The following is a 13,018-nucleotide window of genomic DNA, read 5'->3' as shown; positions in this document are numbered from 1 at the left end:
TTCTTTAAGAAACAGAATTATGATACTTGCCATGGGAGAAGCTTCCCAACATTAAAGTAATTGCATCAAACAGACAAAGAACAGGGTAGCATTTTCTGTTTATTCTGTTATATATCCAGGTTTGGCAAGTTCTAAGATCTTAATGCCTCAGATGTCATATGTTATACTTCCACTCCTTTACATATTAGCCATTTCTGAGTGGAAAAACGCTCATATTGAATGCTTGTGAGAAAAAAATTAAACAAGAACTCCTATCTAGCTATAATTTGTGACAATGAATAGAAAACTCTCTGTTATTTACTCTTTCCCCTTCACCCATGTTCTTGAAGGAGAAAGGTATATTCCATTAGGTTTCTGACAATTCTGCCTGATTTGGGGGAAAGATTAAGAAGAGAAGGATGCTTTTTTCAGATTTTTTTAAAAAGAGGCAAAATCTTATGTTGCTGAATTTCTTAATGAGAGGCAAAATAAAGTTAAATGTTCATCTGCTAGAGAGAAAAAAAATATGGATTTTGTTTCATACAGTGTCAGCTTAGGCAAATAAATGAAAAAAAGTAGATTCTATGAGCAGACATGATGTTGCTAAGCTTCCCTTCTGTGACACCTTTTCCAGCAATAGAATGTTAAGTATTTTGGGCAAGGACTTTTTTAATTTTTGCCTTTTGTGCCTCCACTGTCCAGTGGAGTTCCTGCATTAAAAGTAGGTTCTTTAAAAAAAAAAAAAAGTGGCTATTCATCAATCAAGTTTTTCAGATGATCACTTCTGCCTCTTAGAAAGCAAAATGTGACTCTGAAACACAACACAACCCTCAGCTCAAATCAAGACAAACTCCAAGGCTACTGTGCCATCTTCCTTTAGCTCCCAGTTATTGATTCAATAAGAGTCACTTGGCTTTCTCCTTCTGTCTTTTCTCATTGAGGGCAGCTATTCTCAGCCCTAATTGTGATCATGTGCCTCAGGGCGTTGTTCCCATAAGTAGTTGTGGCAGTGAGCTCAGCACCCTTCAATTTTTATATGAATGCCAACTGCCTTGGCATTCAACCCACTTGTCACTTAGGAGCTTCATGTGCAAACGTAGATGAGTGAGTTCTGTTAAGGAACTGCTTTCTAGTACAGCTGGCTTTGGTGTTTAATAGCTTGTAGCTGGCTTATCATGACTGTAAGTTATAGGTAACCCACTAGTTTTTCCAAGTTATTTTTTTCCCCCTCAATTAATTAGGAATTATTTTCTCTTTCTCCCATGTGCCCCCTCTCTTCCCAGGGTTGCTTTGATTTGCACTTCTCCAATTAGGCTGCTAGGTGAAGCAATTGGAAGAACACTGTACATGGAGTCTGAAGACATGAGTTAAGATTCAGTCTCACACATAGTTGTTGTGTGACCCTGGGCAAGTCACTTAATCTGAATATCTTAGATTCCTCTACTGTAAAATGAGAAGAATAGTCCCTACCTACCAAACTTGTAAGAAAAAAAATCTTTAAAGTGCTCTGCAAATCTTAAAGCACTATATAAATTCCAATTATTTATTATCATATTAAATATATTTATTATTATTATATCTAATAATCTTGCTAATTATTGGAGTATTTTTGACTGTTGATAGCCTGAATTTCTTCCTTTGAATATTATCTGTTCATCTCTTTTGACCATTTAGCAATTAAGGAATGACTGATACCCTACTTCCTCATGAGAACTTTCATCCATAAGAAGTGATTTGAGATCTTTATAGATTAGTATGTGATTGTAAAACTGAGGATTTCATATTTGTCCAATGCTTTAGTAATCTGGGGCCTTTTTGCTCAGTTAATGTGCATGGGTCAACTGCATCTGAGGGCACCAAGGTCCTAACAGGTTGGATGGAAACAGAGAGGCAGTGGGATTAGTGCCACTTACATGGGTGACCAGACACAAGTACCTGCAGAGCTCTGAGAAGACCCATTGGGTAAATAGCCCAGGGAAGCAGCTCTTTCTTTAATTCTTGCTGTCACCAGATCAAAGAAAGCATTTCACTGTGTGTTATTGGGCCAGTCATTTAGCCAGTCTGCCTCAGTTTCCTCAAGTGCAAAATGGGGATCATACTAGTACTTACTTCCCAGAGTTATTGAGGATCAAATGAAATATTTGTTAAATATTTTGCACACATAATAAATGCTTAGTAAATGCTAATTCTCCTCTCTTTGTTGTTAGAAAATTGCTAATTATCTTATTTTCCAATTCTCATTAAAGAGCTAAACAACTAATAATTTGAGGTATACCAAGAGCTTGTACAAAAAATATTTTTTGTAATTGTTTTAGTGTTCTGTTCATAGTGTCTTAGTGTTGAAAGTGACATGGAAATCATCTTGTCCAGTTTTGTATTACAGATGAGAAAAATGAAGTCTCAGAAGGCAAGTGCCTTTCCCAAAGTCACTATTATCACAGTAACTGAGAAGTTTAGGATCTGCACCCAGGTGCTGTTTCCAGTGGACCAGGCTGATTCAAATGTGAGGTTTTAATTTCCCTCGAGGGCACTTCCATTCACTCAAAGGGCATGTGATTTGTTTCTTTGCTTTCCTATTCTGTAAAAAGTGCCTTTCAATAATAAAGATGCAGTGCCTTGCTTCCCATTCAGAAATTTCACACCAAAACTATAGGGGTAAGATGATCACCCTATAGAGCCCCAAGAGCTCAAGATTCCCTTTGTTTCTTATTGGGATGTATTGATTGCTGCTGTTTTTCCTCTAACCACTTCTTTCGTGAAGGACTAAAAAAATGTCTATAATGGACATTGTAATTAGCAAGATCTTCATTTTATACATGATTTCTAAACATGATGACCAGCAACTAATACAATAATCTGAATACCAGAGAACTTTATGGTATCTTACTGTGAGCATGTAAGCCACTTCAAGACAGCACACAGCCATTTTTATATTTATATTTACAGATCATGAGATTCAGAGGTAGAAGGGATCCTCTCCCTCATTTTACAAAGGAGGAAACTGAGGTAAACAGAGTTAAAGTGACTTGCCCAGGTTCACACAACTAATGAGTGTCTGAGGCTGGATTTGAACTCTAACCACTGTGTGACTAGCTGGCCCATCCTTTAATTAATTACTGAGTTAATACTGAAAACATAGTATTAAAGTAAAAAATTGCTTATTGAATTGGAGTGGGGAGACAGGGCTCAGTCTGCTCAACTTTATGCTACAAAAACCTAGGTACTTTCTTTTCAAGGTGGGATAGCTCAACGAATCCATCAATATCTGGTAGGCTGGCTAGGAGTTGAGTTTTAGCACTGCATTCTTAAGAGTTTCGAGTGGTTCTTGCTAAGTTTGGCTCGAACTCTGGTTCTGTTCTTAGCTCTAGGTGCAGAGGAGTCTTTAGTAACACAACATAGACTCTACCATTCCAGGATGCTCTGTTTGCAGGTGTCAATTATGACTTCTGTGTTTTCCATGAGTTTTATGTCAGCCAAGTGAGGCGTGATTCTCTAGAAGAGTCACTCTCTTAATTCAGAAATTGTAGAGTTCACAATATGAACTTCAAGAGTAAAACACATTCAAGAATAAGGAAAGGAGAGAGGGATGGGGGGGAAAGTGCATGCTTATTTCCTAGTTAGAGGAGCAAAATATTAATTTCTGCCCTGGAAAGAAGGAAAAATCCATCTGACTTCATGTAAATGTGTTTCTTCCTATCTTAACTGGTTATAACCCCAAGTCTACCTTGAAGGACAAGAAAACAATTTTCAAATGTTTTATGTCCAAATAAGTTGTGACCACTCATTTAACTTCTCCACGTTGAACCCTTCCAGCAAAACCAGGCTGTGGTGCTGCAGGGGAGCATCACCCAACCTGATGATTTCAGGAAAGTCACTGTATGCAAAAACAAATATTTCTCAGTTTTTTTTTCTTTCACTTCAGAATTACTTCAAAAGCAGTAGTTACCACGGCAAATGAGGAGAGAATCCAGATACAAATCTTAAATATCTGATAGTCAGTCTTCAAGAAATGAGGGTGCTTTATTTTTTTTTTTCCAATGATGAGCACATGACAAATGGACAAAATGAAAACTAAGCTTCTTAGTTATGCTCACATTCGTTCAACATTTGCTCTAATCAATTATCTTGTTTCATGCAATAAGAAAAGAACGAGATTCCTGTTATGCAGAAGTAATCAGTTACAGTGTGAGGCTCTGATGTCTGCGGAACATTTCTGATTTTCAGAACTGATCATGCGCTCCGCTATTACATTTCTCTAGTAACATGCTGGGCTTTTACCCAACAATGAAACTTTACACATTGATGGCCGAGCTATCCCCGGATACCACATTCTTATATTGCACAAGCTGCCCTAATTGCAGTAGAAGGAAGATATTTACTCATGGAGCCAGACACTATTGTTCTACTTTATTAAACATTAAAGCACAAATGGATGCTCCCTATGGAGGACTAAAGGACATCAGGGGAAGAGAAAGGGGAGCCTTTCGGGGAGGCTCACGCCACATAGACCTATTTTCACAAAAAGGGTTCAACATTGATTTCTAGAGCAGAGCACGGCATGGTCAGCTCAAATTTGGTAATAACATCAGGATGAAGGACTCCAAGCTTCCCGACACTTTGACCCTTTGCAAAGACCTCGGCGCATCGTCCAGGGAAGAAAGCAGAGCCTGAAAAACAAAGAGTGAAAGAAAAATCAATGTTTCTCCAGGCAAAAATGTCATTAGCCATTTAACACTGAGAATGTATTTAATATTGAGAATATGAGTTTGCTTTTTTAAAAAGCAATTTTTCTTCAAGCTATTGACCTTAAGAAGAGGGCATTTCTTTGATACTTTCTAGTATTAAAAAAAAAAAAGTTTTCAGTAGTTTTGATTTCACCCAGCAGCCCCTATAAGGAATGGTGAGAAAGAAAATGGAATAAGAAAACCAAAAGTCCATGTTTCAATTCAATGGAACCCTGGAAAGAAGAAGAGGGGATAGACAGAGGACTGTAGTTAAAAGATATCCTCAAAGACCTATGCCCAGATTTATCTAAAAGCAGTGAGGTTTGACAGGAAGATAGTGGCTGTTTCTTACTCAAAAAAGGGAAGAAATCAGTTGTGTAATTATGTACAAATATTCTGCTTTCTCTCTTGGTTAGTTCTAACTATATCAGGGGAAAGAAGGGGAAAGGAAATTGAAGAATTCCTATTCTGAAAATGTCAGATTTTGAAATAGGTTTCTCTATATTGTCTTTACTATCTAAAACTTAACTGTTTTCTACCTTAAGACATTTACAGAGATAAATCACACTGTCATTGGGACTGAAGGGAACTGTCATGTCTGATTACATGCCATGTTACTGGGAACGTGACCCACATTCCTTGTCTGGAAAAGAGCTTTCAGAGCAGTTTGGGGAGTAGAAAGGGGACATCTACTGTGAGACCACTGCAGAAAAGCAGCCCCAGAGAGTCGTCTGAGTTCCCTCTCTTATTTAAAGAGGAAAGTTGTTAAAAAGTTATTAAAAAGAAGAAAGTTGTCTCTTCCTTTGGATTTTCACAGTTGCAGCTAAATAAACTAATAGTTCTTAGGCATTTTAATAGTAGTTTCTTTTTTTAACTTACCAGAACAGTCTACAATCACTAGATAATTAATCAGATTTGGGAGATTTATCATCACTGATTCTTTTCTTTAGCTATCTATTGAAATGGAGAAATTTTCCTCCAGCTGTCTCATCTCCTACCTTAGGAAAAAAAAGGAGCCAACAGTTCATGACTAACCAGAAACCTTTATTGGCATGAAATTTTAATATTTAATATGCTCTGTGACATTACTCTATATAGAGCCATTTGTCATATAGTCAATATAATATCTTCAATGAGTGCTTTATAAAATACAAATGAGATAATATGATTCAATAACATCTGTAAAGTGTTTAGCAGTGCCTGGTATACAGTAGGCACTTAAATACATATCTGTTTTCTTCATTTACAAAATAAAAATGGTTGTTTTCAAATAACAGTCCTAAGATCAGAGCTATTTGGGAAATTAGGTTTACAAGAAAACTTGCTAATAGCATTTAGAAGGGCTTTGACATAATCTAGTCAAATTCACATTTACAAATGGGCAAACTGAACCTTAAGAGAGGGACACAGTTTTATCCAAGATCTCCAGTCAGAGGCAGAACAAAAATGAGAGCTTGGGTCCTTTTATCTCACCAAAACAATCCAATAGGAAAACTATAACCAAGTATAACCAAACTTGGTATATAAACTATACCAAAAGGTAAATGGTATTTCATGTTTAGCAGTAGAATATATTTCTGAAACACTCCTAATGAAATCTGAAATGCAATAAGGATTTTTTTTTTTTACTTTTTAAAAGTGAATAAGACAATTTTGCTGTTTATTAAACAGGTCTTTTTTTGTACTTTCAATGAACTTCATCTTAAATTAAATTTGTTAAAAAACTCCACTTTAGAGGGTCCTATTTATATATGCATACTAATCCACACTGAAAAATGAAATAAAAAGCAAATGCTATTCTACCAGGAAATAAATAACTAGGAACGTGGAATTCATTATGGGGAAACTTGCTGGTTGTTGTAAAACGCAAATGTTACTTAATTGTTTAAATGAATGAATGAAGCATTATGGTGTGTTACTCCTTTCGATGAAAGGCCAAATTAAAAAACAGACAACTTCCAACAAAGCAAAAAATGCCCATACTAAATTGGGAAATGAAGTCTGTGTATAGTCACATTAGGCAGTGCAATCATAGTGTTACAGAGCTGGGAGGGCTCTTGCAAGTTTCTATCTCCCTGGTTCCTTCAGACAGGCCTGAGGACTGAACACTTCTCACAGATTTCTGATTGACTTTAGTGTGTAATTAAATAACTGAGTTGATGCTCTGCTCTCTCCCTCCCCTCTTCTCTCCGTCTCTCTCTCTGTCTGTGTCTGTCTGTCTGTCTCTCTCTCTCACATACACACACATTGAAATGCAGACAAGTATTATTTTTGAAGTTGGCCTCCATTCTCAGAAAGAAAAAAAGCCTTAATAAACAGGGCATCTTTTGCTTAGAGCATTCAAATTAGAATGTTAATGCTAGAAGCTGAAGCAAAGTCAAAACAACCTCCACAGTCACATTATTGGTTAAAAAAAAAAAAAAAAACTATAATAATACAAATAAAACCTAAGCTTAGCTTTCTGGAAATTTCCTTCACAGAAGGAGAGGCAAGAGACTTGCTTCATCAGCAAAAAGCGAGCATATGTAGCAGTCATTTCCAGAAGAAGAACTGGGATGTGAGAGTCACGACTCATTAATGTCAACAGAAAGAAGTCAGGTAGCATGGTGCCATGAGCCAACTCACAGCCTGATGGATACTATAATAACGATATAATTAGACACCTATCTTAAAAACTTTACACAGAAAGGAGGAAAAAAGAATGCTATCACTATTAGAAATACTTTAAATATGGGATTAGGCTTTTGAAATGTAGATGGGAGGTAACTGAAGGTTTAGGGAAAGCTTTCCTACCATAACACAAGAAACATGTCTTGTAAAACCCAAGGGAGAACAAAAACATGTTGGTATAATAAAATTGTCAATTAAAGATCTAAGGGAAATGATATTATTTGGTAGATAAGACTTCAAAATTTCAAATAGCAGAATAAAAGTAGTTTTGATTTTCTTTGTATTCAGGCTTTGTTTGTTACCCATCAGATGGCAGCCTGAGAATTTCTGGACAATGAAGATATTAAAAAAAAAAAAAAAAAAGATCTTCCCTACAACTCTAAAATCCTTCTCTCTACCCACCCCCCCAAAAAAAAGAAAAAAAAAAAAAAGGAGCTAGCTCACAGCCTTCTTTTCCTTCCAGTTTCCAGAGCTGTATTTAATCGTCAGCTTTCCTGGTATCCATTACAAGTAAAATGGCTTACCACATAAAACAGATTTCAGAAAGACTGTATTCTGTTGAAATACTACATGGGATCCCAGACCAAAGCATGTAGCTTAGCCCAAATAAGAATTTAATTTCTAAGACTTAGTGGGGTGTAAATAAGTCCCTTAATTAAAGCTTTTGTAGCATCTCCTCAACATCTATAATTGTCTTTCTTTGCTCAGACAGTAGGACCACTTTGATGACCTTGGGGGTAATTCTTTGGCCAGTAATCCAACACAGTACCTAGTCTTTAGCACATTTTCTGGCTAATTGACCTTCAAAGAGCTTGGTGAGCTCCCTATCCTGCTGGTTGCCAAACACCTTTCACAGTTTCTTTTTGCACTCTTCTTTCTTTTAAAGTAATATTATAGGCCCTGAGTTAGGATAAAGCTTTACACATGCTCATTCCTATAATTCCATGAAGCATCGGAAGTTGAAGCTTTAGGAAGTAACTGAGTAGGCCCCTAATTCTCAAAGCATCAGAGCAGTATTATCAAGCATGAGGTTATGAATTCCTGAATCTTAAATCCCATGCTATTGGCTATTAAATTAATTCCCTTGGTAATTTTGAGTTTATCTCAGCAAATGGACTACTCAGTTATACAGTTTAACTTAGTCATTTCTTCTCATTAAGATACTCAGTATCTTAAGAAAAAGAAAATGAACTAAACCAGTATTTAAAAAGAGAAAATATAAACTACATTCATAAGTGGGGTTTCATGGTAGCATAAACATCATATCTTAGAAGCAAGAAGATTGACTGTATTTCAAATCTTTGCCTTAAATTACCTTTTAACTTGTCACAGTATAAGGGAAAGACTCGTAGAAGAAAAAATCCTTATTGACCAACCCCAAAGAAGAAGCTGAGTTCTTCTATGTACATATCAAGATAGGGAGGTCTTCTCTATTGTTTTTCCCTCATTTTTTTCTAGGTATTAATATTTACAAAAAACTAGAGTAATTCGAAACAGAATCCACATATGCTAATAACACACCAAAATGGACATCCTTTTTCTATAATGTCTCTGAGGAACAGAAAAAAGATAACAAAATTCATCAAACCAAACAGACCATCACCCTATTCACCCTAAGTCTGAACATGATATGCATCTATTAGGAGCAATTTTTCTCAGAGTAGGAGTTTTATGGAGTCATTTGGGAATAATTGAGATTGCAAAAAAAGAAAAAAAAAAGGAAAAGAAGAAAAAAAAAATACGAGAAACAGGAGTAGAGGGAAAGTAGATATTTATATGGGAGTAAAACCCTGGGAATATGGTAAGGGAAAAGCAGAACTGGCTATTAAAGATATATCCTCAAAATAGGGTGTACTAAATTTGCTCAGATTTCAGAACGACTTTGTCTGAGAGAAAAGTGCTTCTGTACAGATTATTTAAATTTGTAAGTGGAGACTGAATTCCAACAATATAAAGCACTATTTTTTTTTCCCCAGACTTACATCTGAAGTGAAATATTTATGGTCCCTGAAGTCTTTAAAGTATAGTAGACCTAATCCCTTGAGCTCAATGGCTATCTTTCATCCCTTTCTGAACATCAAAAGAAAGAAAAAGCCTTTACAAAACTTTACAGTGCTAATCCGAACACACCTGCAGATGTCATTAACTCTTACAGCGAAGGCAAATGAAACAGAGAAAACCCCATGGCATTGAATTAGGATAGGAGTACTGTGCTAGTGGTCACATTTAATAATGTGGCAGTTTGCAGCAAAATTCCCATTAAATACAGTAATCTGGCAAACCTTCCTCTCAAAATAAAGAGCTCTGACTCAGTACACTTCCACCTTTATATAAGCACACTGAAATACCCAACACTCCATGCTGTGAAACAAATCATCTCATTGCAGCCAGGGGAAAATCATTCCAGCATTTCTTTTCCTGAAATGTGTGAAGAAATCTGTAATTGACTTTCATGGCTGTCACTTTTCACATTACTTAAAAGAGAAAATTAGTTAATTAACAGTGCAAATACTAAACAATAAAAACAAAAATACAAGAGTCAGACATCCCAAGCTGTCACTGTCAAGATTATTAAATATAAAATTGGATTTTCAAAGTGAGCCAATAGGTTATGAAGGACAACACCCCACAACCACAGAGTTGCCTTCACTCTACCCCCAATATTCCAAACTTCAAAAGGAAAACAAAGTTTGCTAGAAGGACTTAACCATTATACATGAATGTGCCATTGTAAATCTGCTTTCTTTTAACCTCGACCAGACTTTGCTTCCTGCTTCCTAAGGAAGCAAATAAAGTTAGGACTAAAAAGGTGACCAATGCAACCCCTCTACAGAAAAGGGAGATCATGGCAAGGCAGTTTCAGCACCTCAGCCCAGAGCTCTTGCTCCTCATTATACTTCCTTTCTAAGTCAAGTTTTTTAAATTTCAAAATAAAAGTCACAGGACTAGTCTCCTTTCCTAGGACAATAGATATATTTCCTACTTTCACCCAGAATTTGAGTTTTGGAAATTATATTAACAAAAACAATTTACTATTTCGACCTCTAAAGTGATGGTAATGAGTAAAAATAAAATAAACAAGTCAGCACACTGGGTAAAGGATAGAAACTCAGAATATGAGTATAACAGATTGCATTTTTTTTTGCTTATTACATCAGAATTTTAATTTTACAAACAAGTAGTTTATAAAATGTTTTTAATTGGAGAACAGGATCTATATGAAAATTAGTATATGCCCAGAAAAAGAACACTAGGAAATGACTGTGGACTGCTTGCATTTTTGTTTTTCTTCCTAGGTTATTTTTACCTTCTTTCTAAATCCGATTTTTCTTGTGCAACAAGAGAATTATATAAATATGTACACATATATTGTATTTAAGATACACTTTAACATGTTTAACATGTATGAGACTGCCTGCCATCTAGGGGAGGGGATGGAGGGAGGAAAGGGAAAAGTTGGAACAGAAGTGATTGCGAGGGTCAATGTTGAAAAGTTACCCATGCATATATTTTGTCAATAAAAAGTTATAATTAAAAAAAAGAAAGAAAAGAAAATTAGTGTATGAAGGAAAAAAAGGTATCATCATAAAAAGACAGCATTAATATTCAATAAACCTCACCAGGCCATTGTGAAGGGGATATATTCGAAATGGATTTCCTAGGTGACTTCTTACCCAAGGCCACTGATGAAAACTAGTGGTGATAACAGATGCTGAACCTATAATGCTGGTCTATAAATAGGGATAGCCACTGTAAGGTCTGCAAAATGATGAATAAGGCTCTCAGGTGTCACTAATGTTGACAGGAACATTTCTGATATGAAAAATAAATTAACTTTAAAAATCCACATGTTAAAAAAATAGAGCACTAACCCAACAATTGCAATATCAGCTAAATCTATATATTACTTGAGATTGAGGCACAAGGCAAATGGGCGGGCAATATCATCCTACTGGTATTTTCATACAATGCAGGCCTTTCTCAAGAACAACTTATAGACTAAAAACAAAAGAATAAAATGTTTCATTCAATTGTCTACTAATTGAATAAATTAGCAGACATGGAGTCAGTGAACCCATGTCTTCAAATTCCAGGCCAAGCTTTCTATATACCACACCGCCCTGCTTCTTGCCTTTAAAGTGCTACAAAAATATCAGCTATTCTTCTTTTAAATAAATTTTTGAAACCTTTTTATCATCTACATTTATCACTGTATTTTTCCCGTTACTTTCTCCCAAAGAGCTATACAATATTTATATATACACATACCCCTTATAATACATTTTACATACCCTTAAAATACATTTTTAAAAATAAAAAAGTTCCACAGAACTCATAAACATATTAAAAATTCCAATATTATCTTCCATATCCATGGATCCCCATTTCTTCAGTAAGGCAGGTATAGGTATTTTTTCATACCTCTTCTCTAAGACCATGGTTGGTTATCGTAATTTTGCATAAATCAGGTATGATGTTGTATATGTTTCATTGTGATAGTTTCTTGATTCTGTTTACTTCCATTTTAATCAGTTCACATGTATTTATCCTGTTTATTTTTTCCTTATAGCATAGTAACATTTCTAACCATGAAGCACAATTTGTTTGGCCATTCCCCAATTGATGGGCCTAATATAGTGATGCTCTACATACTTTGTCACCAATATCCTTAGCCTCAGAAATGTTTTGATTTATGTTTCTCTTATTAGTTATGATATAAAACGTTCTTTCACATGGGTTGTTAGAGGTTTGAATCTTTTGAGTTTGTTCATAGCCTAAATAACAGCTATTATTATTATTAAGATTTCCATTATATTCCTACTTCTTTAATGGCTGAACATAGCACCAATTTCTGTTCTCTTGAAAATGAAATTTTAAAATGTTAGTAAGAAGTAGTTTTTTAGCAATAATTTTAGTGACAACACCTAAAGATTTGCTGATCATATCTTTGAAGACATGGCTAGAAATTCAATCCCAATCAACAGCAAATACATTTTTAAATAAATCCCAATTCATGAGGATATATGCCTCAGATTTTTAGTAAGATCTGCAAAGAAACTTTTGCTCATGGAAAAAAAAAATCCCAAACTATATCAGGTTCTTGGGGGGTTATAAAAGGAATTCTTTCCTAGAGAGGAGCCTTATACTTTGGTGACAGAGTATAAAGATAACAAAACACATGAATTTATGTTAAATAAAGCATAGAACTACATGAGGATGCACGATACATATAATGGAAAATGCTGGCTCTTTTTCAGAAATAGCCTGAATTTCATTTTGATATTTATGAGAAATGAAAGAACAAAAATTTTTAATAGGAAATCAATTCTCAGTAAAAGTGTGATAGTAGGCGAGCCCATGATGAATTCAAGTCACCTGGCCCAGGTGAAGCCCATCCTTGGGTCCTAAAAGAAATACTGAATGTGATGCTAAACCACTCACAGTGATACTAAAGCATTCATGGAAATTAGGAAATGAGCTACAAATGAGAAAAAGACAATTATCCCAGTTTTCCCAGGAGATTAAAGTCTGTCCAATACAGGTCAGTGAGCTAGACTTGATTCTTGGGAAAATGTTAGAACTAATGATTAAAGAGACAGTTTGGTGAACATCTAGAAGAGGAAGCTATGATTATCAAGAGTCAA

General features: G+C 35.4%; 1 protein-coding gene across 1 annotated transcript in view; it reads right to left on the bottom strand.

Moving 5' to 3' along the window:
• Window positions 1-3,973: 3,973 nt before the first annotated feature.
• Window positions 3,974-13,018, bottom strand: part of FARSB (phenylalanyl-tRNA synthetase subunit beta) — a 72,973-nt gene continuing 63,928 nt past the window's right edge. The window contains exon 17 of the mRNA XM_051983464.1: window positions 3,974-4,646. Coding sequence (XP_051839424.1) covers window positions 4,495-4,646 — 152 coding nt within the window. The 3' untranslated portion in view covers window positions 3,974-4,494. The remainder of the gene's footprint in view (window positions 4,647-13,018) is intronic.

The sequence above is a fragment of the Antechinus flavipes genome, chromosome 3, assembly GCF_016432865.1.
Source record: "Antechinus flavipes isolate AdamAnt ecotype Samford, QLD, Australia chromosome 3, AdamAnt_v2, whole genome shotgun sequence".
NCBI lineage: Eukaryota > Metazoa > Chordata > Mammalia > Dasyuromorphia > Dasyuridae > Antechinus > Antechinus flavipes.
The sequence above is the reverse complement of the archived record's forward strand: the minus strand, read 5'-3'. Positions and strand labels throughout refer to the sequence as shown.